At 43.5% G+C, this 18,872-nt stretch overlaps 1 protein-coding gene across 1 annotated transcript; it reads right to left on the reverse strand.

The window, feature by feature from the left end:
* Positions 1-18,830, reverse strand: LOC138799757 (E3 ubiquitin-protein ligase RNF170-like). Its single transcript, XM_069981324.1, has 8 exons — positions 18,468-18,830; positions 14,074-14,243; positions 13,679-13,787; positions 10,702-10,777; positions 9,060-9,168; positions 2,538-2,611; positions 2,338-2,439; positions 1-820 (listed from the first exon to the last, which is right to left on the reverse strand). The coding sequence occupies exons 2-8, from the start codon at positions 14,123-14,125 to the stop codon at positions 515-517; spliced, it is 828 nt and encodes a 275-aa protein (XP_069837425.1). The 5' UTR covers positions 14,126-14,243; positions 18,468-18,830; the 3' UTR covers positions 1-514.
* Between the last annotated feature and the right edge of the window lie 42 nt (positions 18,831-18,872).

The raw sequence follows: 18,872 nt of genomic DNA on the forward strand, positions 1-18,872 counted from the left end.
TAAAAAAATGTATTCATTTGTTTTATTGCAAAAGAATTGATAATTCCTATATGTAACTAATGGAAAATAAATATAGATACAAATATACAGCCGTACTGTAACATAAGACATTCAAGCAGCATGGGGTGGAAGGTGACGTCATATTTACACCATCCCGTCTTCTCCTGTTACATATACAGTTAAAATCTTATGTATAACCTTATAAGTTCTTGAAGATGTTATTTAAAGGGCTAGTACACCTAAATCCATCCATGTAATGAGATCTCTTAATGAATGTAGAAGTCTCTGGTTCTCAGCAGTGATAGAGATTATGTATGGGTCATCCCACTGACATCCCTACCGACACCGCCTCACCATAGCTTCTCATGGCGGATAACAGGGAACAAACGATGGCAGCAAATGCAAATAAAACTTTAAGCTTACTGTCCCTTTAAGTCTACATATGTAGAAATAGAAATCCCATTGATGTGTAACATCTGAGTAGGGTCCAATCACTTCTAAGTCTATGGAGCTGTCAAGACTCTGACAAGATGCTCTGCGTGGCCGTGTGGACAATGGTCATTCCTTCCGACCGGAACTGTTCTGAGATGTTGATCATACAGATTAAGAGGAGAAAGATCACGACAAGGTCATCGATGAGGCTGAGGATTCCGCAGAGAGGGTCAGGGATAACGGCGAATGGAGAAGAGAAGCACATGATGGCCCCAAAGGAGCACACGACTATCCTGAGACAGAAGATCCACACAAGTCCACCCATAGTGAAGATCCTCCTGAGAGCCAGGTGTATGAGTGATGGTAGGTCGTACAGGTAGTCTGTGAGCTGTGAGAGAAAAGAGCGAAAGATGACCCAGCCAGTCAGACTCAGTGTAAGTATCTTTATAAGATGTTATAGTCAACAGTAAAGGGGTCTTCCAGCCAAAAGTTTTGTCTGTCCTCAAAAAAGGTGATCAATATCAGATTGGTGTGGGCTGACTTAAAGGGGTTATCCAGTGCTAGAAAAACATGGCTACTTTCTTCAGCACCACCCTTGTCTCCAGTTTGGGTGTAGGTTTTGTAATCAGTTCCATTGAAGTGAATGAAGCCTAATTGCAAACCACACCTGAACTGGAGACAAGAGCGTTGCTGTGGAAGAAATTGGCCATGTTTTTCTAATGCTAGATGACCCCTTTAATTTAGGAGAGGGAAACCTTCGGCCCTCCAGCTGTTGCAAAATTACCATTCCCATCATGCCTGGACAGCCAAAGCTTTAGCTAAAGGCATGATGGGAATGGTAGTTTTGCAACAGCTGGAGGGCCGAAGGTTCCCCATCCCTGACCCAACTGCTGGGAGCACCACGGTTAATGACCTGTCTCTTGTCCCCGCCTTAATATAGCAGGACCCAAGTATGCTCCATTGACTTTCCATGGAACCAAAGTAGACAGACAACACAACACTCTTTGGCATTCCCATAGTGTTTGAGTTGACACTCAGGAGAACCCCATAGGAGAGGCCCCCATGTTTGTGATCACTGGTGGTCCCAATGGTCAGCCCCACACTGAACACATTCTTATCACACATCCTGTGGATCAGTAATACACTTTAATGTTGGGAAAACCTCTTTACCTAAAAATATCTAAATGTATTGGGATTAGTTACTAAATGAGTTTTCCCACCTTACAAAGTTGTTTCCTATCCACAGGACACATGATATTTACCGATTATGGGGGTCCAACCCCTGGTGCCCTCCTATCTCAAGAACAGGGAACCCAGTATCTCATTAGAATAAAGAAGCAGGTCACATGTGTGTGGCTGCTCCATTCATTCTCTATGGGAGCTGCACAGGCAGGCAGACTGTGTACTTGACTATCTCTGGCAGCTCCTGGACAGGAGTATGATACTCCAGGCTCTGAGGCCGCCTTTCAGGATTTGCATACAGTGGAGACGGACACTTCCTGCTCTGTAGATGGTGATTTTATTCATTTACACCCGTTTAAAGGTCAGTGTAAAGAGTATAGGATTAGTCATCCCACTAGCAGCCCCCCCAATACCCAGGGCATAAGGGATAAGAGCTGACTATACGGGTTCAGAGGAGCCACTGATGGTGAAAAAATACAATTCTGTCTGCCTACAGCCACTACTGGGGGACACAACATGCTTTTTTCAAATTCTTTAGTAAGTCTTCAGTAAGCTCCCCCTAGTGGTGGCTGAAGGCAGAAAAAATATTTTCATGTAATGCTACATCTACGGGATTTAGAACAAAGCTTCATGCCCTATAAAGATTAATTATGAAGTTGGCCAGAACAGAATTTCCAGTTGATTCAGATAAAAAAAGACTGTATTGCAGAATTGTATACTTACAGGTCGCGGTTTCCCAGAGAAGCGATTGTTGTATTGTCTGATGTCTTTACTTGTCTTATCCGGCTGCTGAACTTCACAAAGATCGTCATAGAGCATGTGCACCTATGGGATGAATGTATGAATGTCATGTCAGAACGGGGCTTATAACACAGCAGATTCATTCTAGTGTATGGTGGACTATAGGTAGTGTAGACCGATACCTTCTGTCTGCAGAGGGGACAGCTGATGGCGCCCAACCAGGGGTCGTGCTTCCAATACTCAATGAGACATGGACCTAAGGGATACAAGAAACAAGGGACATTACTACATGTGTTGCAGTAACATAACAAATCATTCATTCATATTGATGCCTTGTGATCAGGTCCCTTCCTCTTCATAGAATTGTTATAATTTAGTGCCAGAAGCCAACATGTTTCCTGCGGCCATTAGGACATGATGGGAGTATTCACGAAGAGCTGTAGACTGGTATAGTGTATATATACATGCACCTGTTGGAGAAGTGGTCATAGGATTGCATCATGTGACCACAGCCATTCATTGTGGATGAGGCCCCCCCCCCCATTTTAGTAGCATTTGGACCTGTGTTACATGATGAGTAATATTAATGTAATGAGGTGAAGTGTTTCTTAAAACAACTTCCTCTTTAAAGGGGCACTCCAGGAAAAAATGGTTCTTCAAATCAACTGGTGTCAGAAAGTTATGTTGCGTTAATACAGAGAGAGTTATCTGACAGATCTTTGAAGCCAAAGCCAGGAACAGACTGTAAACAGGAAAAAGGTGATAAAGGAAAAACTGGGATCTATCCTTTATTCAAATCCATTCCTGGCTTTGGCTTAAAAAATCTGTCAGATAAATCTTTCTGTGCAAACACACCATTACACAATTTCGTAAAAAGGATTTCTCATTAATAATCTCAAGTCTTCCAGTACTTATCAGCTGCTGTATGCCCTGCAGGAAGTGGTGTATTCTTTCAGTCTGACACAGTACTCTCTGCTGCCACCTCTGTATATGTCAGGAACTGTATAGAGCAGGAAAGGTTTTCTATGGGGATTTGCTACTACTCTGGTTAGACAGATCTCACCAACAGAGGTGGCAGCAGAGAGCACTGTGTCAGACTGGAAGGAATTCACCACTTCCTGTAGGACATACAGCAGCTGATAAGTACTGGAAGATTCGAGATTTTTAAATAGAAATCTATTAAGATATAACTTTCTGACACCACTTGAGTTAAAACCTGTTTTTCCCCTCTGGAGTACCCCTTTAAGTCATGCACTGGACAGTATGAGGGTCTGCACAATAATTTATGGATAGATTCCAGATATGTTTCTGCAATTGAATGGGGTTTAAGCAAGAACTGCTCGGATTTCTGCAACAAATCTGCCGCATGTGACTAGACCCCAAGGGTTAATGGGCGCCCCCCCTCCCCCAGTGCAGGTGCCTGCACTTATCACTGGGAATGCTCCTGTAGGGGGGGACACGATCAGGCGCTGGACACATGAATACATATTTGTAGCCGGGTTTCCTGTCGGTTTCCTGGACATATGTTTTAGGATCAATGTGAAAATGAAAGGGCAGCTGAGCAGGAATCAGAGCAAATTGCTTCAGACGTTTCCTGCTCACAATTTGTGACAGTTTTTAAGGTATACAATGACTTATTCACTTGGCGGCGGGCCCGTCCCTGTCGTCGGCAACATGTTATTGTTTGTTGTAATGAGGCGGCGGTGCGCCAGACCCCGGGCATTTCCTGAGGATGGCCGTCCAGCTGGCTCCCGCACACAGCAGCCACATAAAAACCCATTTTCTACAATCTCTGAAGCCGCTTCCTCGAGTGCCCGGGCTGCGGGGTCCCTCCTGTCAGTGGTGACTATATATATATCCTCGCCTGAGGGGCTAGTGATCTATTACACTGTATATGGCAGGGATGCAGATGACCACAAATACTATTTAGTTTAACGAAAAATAAATAAAACTTCTGCACCTGTTATATGAGCCTAGTAAAATGGGATCCAAACTATAAACATATATGGGGTAAAGACTAGAGAGAGAGATGATAGATAGATAGATAGATAGATAGATAGATAGATAGATAGATAGGAGATAGATAGATAGATAGATAGATAGATAGATAGATAAGAGATAGATAGATAGATAGATAGATAGATAGATAAGAGATAGATAGAAAGATAGATAGATAGATAGATAGGAGATAGATATAGGGTCCATTTACACAGAAAGATTATCTGACAGATTATCTGCCAAAGATTTGAAGCCAAAGCCATGAACAGACTATAAACAAAGATCAGGTCATAAAGAAAAGCCTGAGATTTTTTCTCTTTTCAAATCCATTCCTGGCTTTGGCTTCAAATCTTTGTCAGATAATCTTTTTGTGTAAATGGACCCTTAGATAGATGATAGATAGATAGATAGATAGATAGATAGATAGATAGATAGATAGATAGGAGATAGATAGATAGATAGATAGATAGGAGATAGATAGATAGATAGATAGATAGATAGATAGATAGATAGATAGGAGATAAATAGATAAGAGATAGATAGATAGATAGATAGATAGATAGATAGATAGATAGATAGATAGATAGATAGGAGATAGATAAATAGATAGATAGGAGATAGATAGATAGATATATAGATAGATAGATAAATAGATAGATAGGAGATAGATAGATAGATAGATAGATAGATAGATAGGAGATAAATAGATAAGTGATAGATAGATAGATAGATAGATAGATAGATAGATAGATAGATAGATAGATAGGAGATAGATAGATAGATAGATAGGAGATAGGTAGGAGATAGATAAATAGATAGATAGGAGATAGATAGATAGATAGATAGATAGATAGATAGATAGATAGATAGATAGGAGATAGATAGATAGGAGATAGATAGATAGATAGATAGATAGATAGATAGATACATAGATAGCATAAAAATAGCATAAAGTTTAGTAATCTATAGCAGTGATTTTCAACCAGTGTGCCGCGGGGAACGTTCCCCAAATAATGGTGCCCCTGTGAAACAGGAGAAAACAATGGGGGAGAGAAACCTGGGGATGGGGGAGAGAAACAGCAGAGAGAAGCAGGGGGGAGAGAAGTTTGGTGGAGAGAAGCAGGGGGGAGAGAAGTATGGTGAAGAGAAGCACAGGAGAGAAGCATGGGGGGTAGAAGAAAACAGGCCCAGGTTTCACACTGAGTCAGTATAAATACATTTAGAATCTATATTATTAACTATATGTATAATATGTACTGTTTTAGTGTCATTTTGTGCCATTTTGGTTGGTGGTGTGCCCCGGGATTTTTTAAGTATAAAATGTGTGCCGCGGCTCAAAAAAGGTTGAAAATCACTGATCTATAGGATTTTCCCTGCAGCAATTGGGAGAGAACAGCAGGGGGCGCTGATAGGACTGCTCATACCTATCCGTCACGATTTGCCACAAACTTGCCAGAACAAGGCAGAAGATGTAAAAATAGTCAGAAAACCAATTCTGAATGAAGATTTTTTTAACCCACAATCTGTTTTTTTTAGACCAGGAAACACTGGGCACAGCGCCACATATCATGGGTTTCAGGTGATGCAATGCGTAACTAGAATGACAAGATAAGGCTTTAACCTTGTCACTGCTGGACTTCAGGAGGTAAAGGCTGGTGAGACAGAGAGGAAGGTCACTGACTCATCATTACTGGGTGCTGCCGGTGTATAGATAGAGCTGTGGGTCTGCTACAGGACACCCCAGGCTGCCAACACAAAAGGTGACCTGCACAATGTGTCCTGTCATTGTACATGATCACAGGGAGAGGAGCAGGAAGAAGTGCAATACATAGTGACCCCACCAGCAGAATAGTGAGTGCAGCTCTGGGATATAATACAGGATGTAACTCAGGATCAGTACAGGATAAGTAATGTAATGTATGTACACAGTGACCCCACCAGCAGAATAGTAAGTGCAGCTCTGGAGTATAATACAGGATGTAACTCGGGATCAGTACAGGATCAGTAATGTAATGTATGTACACAGTGACCCCACCAGCAGATTAGTGAGTGCAGCTCTGGCAGGGGCGTAGCTAGAAATGGCTGGGCCCCATAGCAAACTTTTGATTGCCCCCCCCCCCCCCCCCCCCGACTGACCACTAAACGGTCAAGTGAAGTCATAACAACATAACTGCTAGCTCTGGTCAGGAGTGCTTGCAGTTAAAGGGACATTTGCAAAACCCAGGAGACCAGCAGGCCCACCCGATGCTGCAATAGTGAGTGCAGCTCTGGAGTATAATACAGGATGTAACTCGGGATCAGTACAGGATAAGTAATGTAATGTATGTATACAGTGACCCCACCAGCAGAATAGTGAGTGCAGCTCTGGAGTATAATACCGATGTAACTCAGGATCAGCACAGGATAAGTAATGTAATGTATGTACACAGTGACCCCACCAGCAGAATAGTGAGTGCAGCTCTGGAGTATAATACAGATGTAACTCAGGATCAGCACAGGATAAGTAATGTAATGTATGTACACAGTGATCCCAGCAGCAGAATAGTGAGTGCAGCTCTGGAGTATAATAAAGTAATTTAATGTATCCATAAACTTTTATGTAGATTATATTTGCTTTTAATGTTTCCATAGAACTTGCTCACAGTTGACTTTAGTAACTTTGATGTTGTAATAAATGAGTTTCCCAATCCCTGTTTGGAGGGCAGCATGGGCCAGTGGGTCATGTTTACCTACGTGATAGTTACATGTCCAATAGAGAGAACATTCCTAAACTATAACTATGCCTTTAACCCATTCCTTCTCTGCACTGACACTGTCCCTGTCTGCCCATGTAACTGTGTTGAGAAAGTAAAGAAGAATCCCCCCAACATTGTCCAGGCTGTATTACTTATCACTGGGCACCATACACCCCTAGGATTTCAGCATACACTCCATCCTGCTTTGTTTGTTGTTTGATTGAGAGACCTGTCAGCGATGAATCGTGTTCTTTATGTAAGGTTTTTACAAGAGGATCCAAGAGCAGAATATGAGACGACCAGCCGGCAATTAATTGTCTTTCATTAATCGTATTGTGTAGAACGCATGGAATTGTCTTTGATGTGCTGCCACCAGTTTTATGTTCTTCCATTAAAGCAAAAAACTACAAGCTTAAGGTAATCCCGCTCAGTCATTGTCACATGGAGGCAATGGGCAGCGTGTGTTGTGACTGGTTGTATCTGCTTTGCCAATTGTAACATCTCTGTAAGGAGGAGGGGGGTGGACAGGTCAGGGGAGCTTGACCATTGGCTTAAAGAAGATCTTGCACAATGTTTGTGGAAACACTGTTTTTTTTTAACTTTTTGAAAGATCAAGATTTCATTTCATCATTCATTACATTACTTATTATCATTACTTACCCTGTACTGATCCTGAGTTATATCCTGTGTAATACTCTAGAGCTGCACTCACTATTCTGCTGGTGGGGTCACTGTATACATACATTACATTACTTATCCTGTACTGATCCTGAGTTATATCCTGTATTATACTCCAGAGCTGCACTCACTATTCTGCTGGTGGGGTCACTGTGTATAAAGAAATTGGCTGCAACTTTCCATCATGCCTGACCCCTATCACCACTTAAAGGGGTTATCCAGCAGCGCTACAAAAACATGGCCACTTTCCCCCCTCTCTTGTCTCCAGGTCAGGTGTGGTTTGCAATTAAGCTCCATTTACTTCAATGGAACTGAGTTTGAAACCCCACCCAATCTGGAGACAAGAGAGGGGGAAAAGTGGCCATGTTTTTGTAGCACTGGATAACCCCTTTAAGGGTATGTTCACACGTACCGGATCCGCAGCGGATTTCATGCTGTGAGTTTGCAGCAAAATCCGCTGCCGATCCAGTAGTGTGAAGGTGAATGGGATCCGCTGCGTGTATGGGACCTGGCCCCTTTAACGCCGCCGGCCACCCGCAGTACGCAGCCCAGGCCCCAAGCATACATTACCAGTTTGGCGCTGCCGCTTTGTTCAGGCTCCTGGCTGCCGTGCACTGATTGGCTGAAGAGGAACGAGGAGAGTCAGGAGCGTCACATACAGCTGCGGCGTCGAGCTGGTAATGTTTGCTCGGGGTCGGGGCTGCGGACTGCGGGTGGCCTGTGGTGGCGGGGTTAAAGGGGGTGGGTCCCATACACGCAGCGGATCAGCAAACTCTCAGCGTGAAATCCGCTGCAGATCCGCTACGTGTGAACGTACCCTAAATCATTTGTCGGTGGTTGCTCTAGATGGCCCTATTCACCTTATACCGACAGCTGAATCTGCAGAGAGCAGCAGGTTCAGCCAACATGAGTCTTAGGTGTATGGGGACATTTGCTCTAGGCCCTGGTCTGTGCCCTGGTCTCTATCCAGCTGACACCCAAGCATCCCATAATATTCTTTAGAGTGTTTTAGTGCTTTAGTAAATGTTTCCAATACCCTCGTCCTCTGTAGACCTGCACAGGCGCCATGATGGACACGTAGTCGCCTCCATATATTTGTAATGTAAATCATTATATTGATTGCGGTGACAGCATTTTTTATTGCTTCCATTGTCACTAAGGCTGGGCTTTATTTCTGATGATTCCCTGATCCTATAATTGTTATACATAAACTTCATTGTCTTTCAGCCCAATCTAACAAGAAGCCACGACGCACATAAAGAGGTTTGATGGTTTCATGAGCCTGTGACTCACCGCAGAATAGATGGCCGCAGTTGGTCTCCACTGGGGATGTCGCCGTCTGCAGACACACCGGGCAGTTCAGGTCATTGTGGAAGCGAGTCTGGCGGCTTTTATGTGTCTCCTGGAAAATTCAGAATTTTATGTTATATACTGTGTCTTCTGATTTGCACAGCTTAGATGGGTCACCTCATCAAGTCTGATCCTTATGAACAGTTATGTTATACTGGTCTAGTGTCCAACAGTGTGTACCACGGTGTGTACTACAGGATACTACCAATATCCACTATTTTGGCTCTCAGTCCTATATACACCTTCAGTATCCGAGTTCACTTTTATCTCAATATTGTGAGGAGAAGAATGCCTAGTCTCTAGCTATAGACAGTGCTTGAAACATACAGCCAAATCTTCATATAAAAGAAATTCAAGAAGAATCGTGGTGAAAACTACCAAAATCTAAGTTAATGTTGTTTCATTGTGATACTCACAATATTGAGATAAAAGGGAACTCGGATACTGAAGGTGTATATAAGTCCGATCCATAGGCCTAATTAGGACATACCTTCCTTGAGACTCTCCTTTTTATCAGATAGAATGGAGAACTGCTTTGTATTGGTGAGCGCAGACTATGGAATCCAAGTGGAGAAGTTCTTGCGGATTCCGTCGCTCGTCCCCACATGCTCCCACTTTCATCTCCGCCCGTGCCATAGACTTCATTCCATGGTCAGGCGGATTACGCCGTCCGCCCAAAGAATTTATATGTGAACTCTTTGAGGGGACAGCGGAATCTGCCCAACCATAGAACAGAGTCTATGGCATGGGCGGAGATGCAAGCAGGAGCACATGGCGGAAGCCGCAAGAAGTTCTCAGTGCGGAGTCCGTAGTCTGAACGCACCCTATGGGCATATGCACACTGAGCGATTCTCGAGGAATTGAAGCAGATTTCTGCTTGAAATTCCTCGCCTATTCTGCTCTGGCAGAATAGGAGCTGAATTTGAGCAGAATTTGAGAGGAATCCGAGGGGAAATTGAGCGGAATCCAAGCGGATTTTGCGCAGAATTTCTAGCAGAATTCAAGCCCCATTGACTTCCAGAGGATTCCTCTAGCGGAATCTGCCCAAAGAATTGACATGTCAATTCTTTGGGCGGAACGCAGATTCCGCGCGAAATTGCGGACGGAAATTTCCTCTGTGTGCACAGCCAGTCAGAAATCCATTTTTCTCTATGGAAAGGAGCAATGTTGCATTTAAACGGGCGGAATTACGCACGATTTTTGCGGCGAAATCCGCGAGAATTGCTTAGTGTGCATTTACCCTATGAGCAGATTAAGCACATAGACACCTTTCTGAATCACCACCATGTAATACTGCATTTCCCCTGTAGAGGGCACTGTAAAGAAAATGCCATCCTGGCCTTGGCTTCTGGCCTAGCAATATCTACAAAGTGATCAACTGATCATCCTAAAAGGGGTTGTCTGTAATCCAGGTTGTCAAACTCTCTGCCCTTCAGCTGTTGCAAAACTACAACTCCCATTATGCATGACGGCAAATGTAGTTTTGAAACAGCTGTCGGGCCAAAGGTTTCCCATCCTTGATCTACTGAATCATCCCCTAAACTTTACAATTCTATTAGTCATCTTTATTCTAATAAATACTCACTTTATATTGTGTTGGGGTGAATAGACCACCGTTGTTTCTTTGAGGGACTATCTCTGGTTTGTCCATTGTACAACACCTAAACATAATATAATAGTTATTACTAACAAATAAAAAGACTGAATAATTATACAGTAATATAATAATAATAATAATAATAATAATAATAATAATAATAATAATAATTAATAATATAATACAGACAATAGTAATCAAAATAAAGATAATAATAACAATGTGCAGATAATAATATAATAATACAAATATAATACAGATAATATAATAAAAATAATAATAATAATAATACAAATATAATACAGATTATAATAATAATATAATAATAATAATAATAATACTAGTAATAAAGATAATAATAAAGCTCTCTACTAAAAATGCTATCATAAAATAATAATAATAGTAATAATAATAATAAAAATAATATGAAAAAATAATGCTATACTAATACCAACTAACAGATGCCGTAAGAACTAAGGGTAAATTCACACCGTATGGATTTGCAGCAGTAGCATTGAAGACACCCCGTGGAATATGGAAAATTATTTTCGGACAATGCTCAATGGAATAAATAGCATGCAAATTACTTCTTTTCAGGAAGGAAGAAAATGTCTCCCCCAGGAAGGAGGAGGACTATCAGTTTTCTTCCTTTTGGATTAGATCTAATTTGCATAAATATGCATAAAAAAGGAAAACTAATAATGGTAAGAAGCTAACAATACAAAAATTGCACACTAACACTTGCTCCATTTTCTGCAGCTTTTTCTGATGCTGTAGTCAGGCGGTGCTGTCTGTGCTGTAATATTATTTTGATTTGTTTCTTTTATTATTTCCTTTGTGATCTTTTATGTGACTGTAACTCTATACACTGTTATATGTGTTATATGACGCCTGATCACTGATCGCTGACACTTGCATCCACGTCACAGATGCCTCTTGGGCCTGCACTATGGACGGTGTCACTAGTCAATGGAAATTATGAGTGGGGAGCACTGCTCCTGCTGCTGCTGAGGTTCAAAGGGCTGAGATAAAGCGAGAAAACCCAGTGACCTAGATGGAGATAAAAGCCATGTACAATGCAGTTTACAAACATTGCTGCCCTCACCCAACGTGTACAAGAGCAGGTTCCAGCTTACTCCCTGTTCTTGGTATTATGTATAGTAGTCTATGCTCACATCACGTTTTCCCCATACGCATGAGATTTACCGGTCAAAGAAAATGTTGCCAACATATACCTTTGTGTACTGACTGCGGCCTATTGAGTTTATTGGATCTACAGGTCTAGTGACTACATTCTGTCCGTTGTCTGAATTTATTGGTTCGTTTTGCATACTGGAAAACCTATAAATAAGTAATGTTTGTACACAGTGACCCCACCAGAAGAATAGTGAGTGCAGTTCTGGAGTATAATACAGGATATAACTCAGGATCAGTACAGGATAAGTAATGTAATGTATATATACAGTGACCCCACCAGCAGAATAGTGAGTGCAGTTCTGGAGTATAATACAGGATGTAACTTAGGATCAGTACAGGATCAGTAATGTAATGTATATATACAGTGACCCCACCAGCAGAATAGTGAGTGCAGCTCTGGGGCATAATACAGGATGTAACTCAGGATGAGTAATGTAATGTATGTACACAGTGACCCCACCAGCAGAATAGTGAGTATCATATCATCAGTAATAGGTTAGCAAAGACTTCAGAAGAGAAGGATTTAGGGGTAGTTTCTAACCGCCATAAATTGAGTCACCAGTGCAACCAGGCGGTAGGTAAAACAAATTGTATGCCGTGCTGTATATATAATGGTATGCTGGGCTGTATATATAATGGTATGCTGGGCTGTATATATATTGCTATGCTGGGCTGTATAGCTAGAGGTATACCCATTAGGAAGAGGGAGATTGTGATCCCGCTGTATAAAGCTCTGGTGACATCACATCTGGAATACTGTGTCCAATTCTTGAGACCTCAGCTACAAAAGGATATTTATAAAATAGAACGGGTCCAAAGACAGCTACAAAAATGGTGGAGGGTGTCAGGCATAAAACATATCAGGGAAGACTTAAAGCTTTGAATCTGTATAGTCTGGAGGAAAGAAGGGAAAGGGAGGACATGACCAAATCCTTTTTATATATGTTACAGGACTAAATAAGGTTCAGGAGAGAAATGTTCAGGAGTAAAAAAGAACAAGGGGACATAATCTTAGGTTATAGGGGGAAACCTCAGAAGCAACACAAGAAAATATGACTTTACGAAAAGAGTAGTGGATACTTGGAACAAACTTCCAGAAGATGTAGTTGTTAAATCTACAGTAATTGAATGTAAACCTGCCTGGGACAAACATATATCTATCCTAAGATAATAGGAATAGGAAATACTGACCTATTTGCTTCTATGACTACAGCTTTGGAGTATAATACAGGATAAGTAATGGAATATATTGACAAAGTTAATGAACCTTTTATGTGCAATAATTCTACAGATAAGAAGCAAAAGTGAGATCGTATATAGAGATGACTTTCAGGTGCTGACGGTTCTTCCACTTGGCGGATTTTGACGCCTGGTCCTCACATTATTATCACCTGTAATTGTTTGAAGGGCGTCACTTCCCACCAGCCACTGAGCAGATCCTGCAGATTGTTATGATAATGGGAAATGATGCAGAACTAAATAACAGCACGAGGAGCAATAACAATAAGTATGCGGCCATGCTTTATGTCTATGCCTATGTCAATATGGAGTGTTCATTGGAAGAACCCTGCACATACGGAACATACAAAGCTCTAATGTTACAGTGTTACAACTTCAGCACCGTACACGTTCTATGTGTCTATCTATCTCCTATCTACTGCCTATCTGTCTATCTATCTATCCACCCTATAATTGTATAATAATAAAAGAAGTTTCTATCCGTATTTCAGGACTTTCTGCGGTTGTCGGCTGCTGTGTCTGCTCTTACCTGGTCTGGACGGGGCTGCAGAACGTGTGGCTGATCATGTTGCTGTCCTGCAGGTTTCCGGCTGCACGTCCTCGCTCGGCACCAGCTGACAGCGCTCTGTTGTAATCCGCTGTCAGGGCAGATAGATCTACATGTTACACTGTTAATAATTAAGCCGGTGTCAAGGTTTTCATAATAAAACAGAACCCACAGCGGCCATGTTATGGAAATTCATATGAAATTTTTAGAATGAATGACAGCTGTAGTATATATACAATGTGTTATATTCTGGGGAGTACACAGGGTTTTCTTAAGGCCCTGAGTTAAAAATAATAATTCTGTAACACTGTGATTACATATTACTTTCATACTGTTACTAAATATAAGAAAGAGAAGACTATATACAGACCACATACCAGCTCTACACAGTCCTTGAAGACCATGTAAGATACTCCAGTGCAGTTGCATCCAGGGACTCACAGGGGGCACCTTCTCTACTCAGGTTTAGCCATTTTCATTTTTCCATGTCCATCCAGCCCAGACTGCAAGGATGATTTCTCTCAGCGACAATTCGTATCTGTCGAACCTGTCGAACAAGCATCTTAGACGCTGCAATTTTTCAGCACACTCGTTACCTTTTCCCACATATTGTGCCCAAAACAGTAATAATTCCCTGTTGGTATTCTGGGCAGTAATGTGGTTACGTAAGTGAGCTAAGGGAAAGGTAGGTCCCCTCAATAGGTAGATAGGTCACTTAGGTAGGTAGACAGGCCCCCCCAAGTACGTAATTTCCCCAATATATATATATAATAAGTGCCTCAGTAGGTATTTTCTGTAGTTTCGAAGTCACATTAGATTTTTTCCCCCTTTACTTAAGTTCCCCCAGTGGGTAGTGTCCCCTGTAAATATCCCCCAGTAGGTATTTACCCTCTGTAGATAGTTTACCCTGTGGGTAGTCTCCCAGTAGGCAGTATCCTCCGTAAATGGGCCCAGTAGCTGGTTTACACCTATAGATAACCCCCAGTAGACAGTGCCCCCCCCATTATCTTGTCCCCAACCAGTATTTAGCCCCAATAGGCATTTACCCCATGTAGATTGCACACAACAGGCAGTTTTCCCTTGGAGATAGACCCCAGTAGACATCTTCCTCCAATATATAGCTCCAAGTAGGTAGTTTCCCCTATAGGCTGCCCCCATAGGTAGTTTCCCCCTGTTGATAAGCCCCAGTAGGTAGTTACCCCCTGTAGATAGTCCTTTGTAGTAGGCAGTGTCCCCAAGTATATAGCCCCTAGTAGGCAGTATTCCCTTGCCCAGAAGGTAGTTCAATATATTTAGGTGCTCAACCACCCCCCTTGTGTACACCGCTAGGTATACTCACCACCACTGTCCAATGCTCAGGATTGGCCATGTAAGGGATCTGAGCATGTGAGCTAATCCTCAGCATGAGGAATACAGGGGCGGTGCAACAGGCCTAAAGCTGGCCATACACATTAGATTATCGATGGCTGAATGGCTAATTTCATGGGGGGTAGAAAACCATCTAATGTGTATGGTGATCTCCCACCTCTTTTCTATTTAATTCTTATCCCTTTACCATCTACTCCTTGCATGTGTTGTGCCTGGTATTGCAGATCCTAACATAGCCATAGGTGGCAGAAAATACTACTGCCATTCAATGTAAAACTGTAATAATAATAATAATAATATAAAACCATTTCTATAAAGTACCTCTTTAATTAAAGGGGTACTCTGGTACCAGAAAGTTATACAGATTTGTAAATTACTTCAGTTTTTTTTTTTTAAAAAAAAAAACCTCAAGCCTTCCAATACTTATTAGCTGTTGTATGTCCTGCAGGAAGTTACGTATTCTCCCCAGTCTGACACAGTGCTCTCTGCTGCCACTTCTGTCCATGTCAGGAACTGTCCAGAGCATTAGAGGTTTTCTATGGGGATTTGCTGCTGCTTTGGACAGTTCCTGACATGGACATTACCGGGTCCCCGTTCCTGCTTGCTTCGGGGCTCCCGGTGTCTTCACGGCCTGCCCGGCCAATCAGTGCGCTGCGGCGGGGCAGCGCACTGATTGGCCGGGCAGAACGTGCCGGGAGCCGCTGAAGCAAGCAGAAGCCGGGATCAGGTAATGTATATCGCCCCCAGCCCCCAGCCGCACGATCGCCCCCAGCCCTGCAGCCCCCGGCCGCACGATCGCCCCCAGCCCCGCAGCCCCCGACCGCACGATCGCCCCCAGCCCTGCAGCCCCCGACCTCACGATCGCCCCCAGCCCTGCAGCCCCCGACCTCACGATCGCCCCCAGCATCGCAGCCCCCGGCCGCACGATCGCCCCCAGCGGGCGATCATGCAGCCGGGGGCTGCGGGGCTGGGGACTGCGGGCGATCGTGCGGCCGGGGGCTGGGGGGCTGCAGGCGATCGGGGCTGCAGGGGGGCGGGCAGGATATACATTACCAGGTCCCCGCTCCTGCTTGCTTCGGCGGCTCCCGGCACGTTCCGCCCGGCCAATCAGTGCGCTGCCCCGCCGCAGCGCACTGATTGGCCGGGCGGGCCGTGAAGACACCGGGAGCCCCGAAGCAAGCAGGAACGGGGACCCGGTAATGTATAATGTCCGACGGCCGGGGGGTTAATGGGGCAGGCTGCAGACAAAATCGCAGCAGGGATGTACATCCCTGCTGCGAGTTTCTCTGCTATTGAAAGTATAGGGCCAGGATCTGCAGCGAGTCTCGCTGCAAAAACGCAGCAAGGAGACTCGCTGCAGATCCGGCAAGTGGGTTTGTAACCTAATAGTTCATTTCCATCGCAGTAAAACAATGGGCTTTGGCGGTAAATCTTGATCTTGCTGCAATACTGTATTTTGGTAAGCTGGAAAAAAAATTCCTGTAGTAGCGATATTTATACATGCTTATCTGATCAAACATTAACCCGATCATGTTCATGTCACAAGTATTTTGGTCATATGACTGCGAGGAGGTTTCTCGCTGCTAGGCCCAGAGCTGGGGGGGGGGGCTAGAGAGGTCAGCAAGTTAGCAAATATTTCTGGTAAGTGTTCCAGGTACAGAATATGGAATATGGTCACCACCGCTGGGAAATGGCCCTTTCCACTATTTCCACATACAGGAAACAATTTCCCCAGCTATCTCCTGCAGTTCCACAACCTCTGTAGGTTGTTGTATCACCTGTAATGTTTTACACTTATAGGGGAAGATTTATCAAACTGGTGTAAAGTAGAGTTGTCTCAGCTACCCCTAGCAACCAATCAGATTCAACCTTTCATTTTTCAAAGAATCTGTGAGGAATGAAAGGTGGAATCTGATTGGTTGCTAGGGGCAACTGAGCCAGTTTCACTTTACACCAGTTTGATAAATCTCCCCCATAAAGTGTAATGCCGCCCGTTATAGACCTGTACATGAGCATATAGGTTTCTTACTGGGCTGGCTCCTAACTTGTGGCTGCCCAGCTAAGGCAAAACTACAACTCCCAGCAGGCTCTGACAGCCGAAGGTATGCTGGGAAATGTAGTTTTACCATAGAAGCTATGGAACATAAGGAATAAGGGTTGGTTCAGACTATGGTATTTCGCCGAATTCTGTTGCCTGTACGCGCTCACGGACGCACGCCTCTCCACCAGTGCCATAGACACCATTCTATGCACGGACGGATTCCGCATTCCGTGGATAGCGGAATCAGACAGCCCATAGAATGGTGTCTATAGAGCCGGCGGAAAGGCGTGCGTCCGTGAGCACGTTCTAATTCGGCGGAATTTCTCCACGAGAATTCCGTAGTCTGAACCCACCCTAATATGGGACTTAAGGCCCCTCTTCACCATGCACACCCTAATCCAGCTCTATACAATAGTTAGGACGGTATTGAATGTCACTCTGCGCAACAGGTAATAAATTCCTCTCATACACAGTCCCAGACACACCTGCAGATGACAACACACGGGTGACGGAATCTGAGGAAGAATCACAGCTATGTATGACGATACCAGTTCTGATAGGAGGGCGGTTATACAACTATATACAATGCATTACACAACACTACATCTGAATGTGCTGGGCGAACGTCTCATCCACTATACATGGCTATCTATCCCTTTAAGGGTAGAAAATCAAAGGCAGGTAGACGGCACTCCAATGAAGTGAAATAGGTGCAAGTTTATTCACCCGTATTCGTACAGCGACGTTTCGACTTAATTGTTTTTAATGTGTAGGGATTTTTGTGTTCCTCTGCCAACTTTTGTGTCAGTACATGGCAATTTTCTAGGTATTTCTAATAAGCATTTTTGTATTATTTCTTTCTCTGGAGTGCTTCTTTATATCGCATACCCCTGTTTCTCTTTTTTGGTGTTGTATATAGTACATGTGAACATATGCTCACACCTGACTGTATATAATCCACTTTTTTTGGGGGGGGCAGAATAAGGCTAGGTTCACACTACATAAAAATGACATCCGTCTTTCATAATAACGGCCGTCATTGTGCAAATAATATCTGCTATTTTTGGAATAATGGACTTTATTTGCACAATGGCACGACCCGGTTAATGGACGCCTAGTCAGTGACTGAGGCAGGACACTGCTGCAGTCACTGATTGGCTGATGGAGCCGGGTCAGGTATTGCGCTGCGCCCCCCCCCCCCCCCCTTCAGACAACATCATGGGGCATGAAGAGAGGGTAGTAGTCGTTTGTAATGTTCCCCTCTACTATTTCCCATTCCAATAGTGAACAGCATGCATTACCACACCTTACCACTAGGGATCACCTTAGCACTGAGACCTATAGGATGCAAGAAAAACTCACTTTCTTCATGTTGTGAGAGGCGTCTTCTGCCTCAGTTGATTTTACAAGACCTGTGCCAAAACCTGATCTGTGCTGCATGCTCCAGTTTGCAACTAAGTTTCAAGTCAGACAGCCCGACAACGGTACCAGCCCGACAACGGTACCAGCCATACTACCCTACTGTAAGATGGCCAGATCCACTCAAAAGCGGGAAACCCTGTACAAAGCATTTTCACAGGAGTCCCGGCTCTGTTACAGCAAGCAAGGGCATAATTTGGTGATAATTTTGCCATTTTATGACTTTTTGTGTTTTGTGTGAGGTAACTCCATGTCCAGCGTTCTGGCTCGTGTTTGTCTATGACATGGTTGCATGTATCCACTTTCACACAGTAAAAGCTCCGTCCATACACTGAGGTACTGCGCCGT

The sequence above is a fragment of the Dendropsophus ebraccatus genome, chromosome 8 (assembly GCF_027789765.1).
Source record: "Dendropsophus ebraccatus isolate aDenEbr1 chromosome 8, aDenEbr1.pat, whole genome shotgun sequence".
Lineage (NCBI taxonomy): Eukaryota > Metazoa > Chordata > Amphibia > Anura > Hylidae > Dendropsophus > Dendropsophus ebraccatus.

Excerpts from the sequence above, each read along its gene's own strand:
- LOC138799757 (XM_069981324.1), bottom strand. The coding sequence starts at position 14,125 with ATGCAACTGCACTGGAGTATCTTACATGGTCTTCAAGGACTGTGTAGA. Across the intron at positions 2,612-9,059 it reads CTGCGGCCATCTATTCTGCG|GTCCATGTCTCATTGAGTAT; the intron begins GTGAGTCACAGG and ends TGTATCCCTTAG. Across the intron at positions 2,440-2,537 it reads GTCCCCTCTGCAGACAGAAG|GTGCACATGCTCTATGACGA; the intron begins GTATCGGTCTAC and ends TTCATCCCATAG.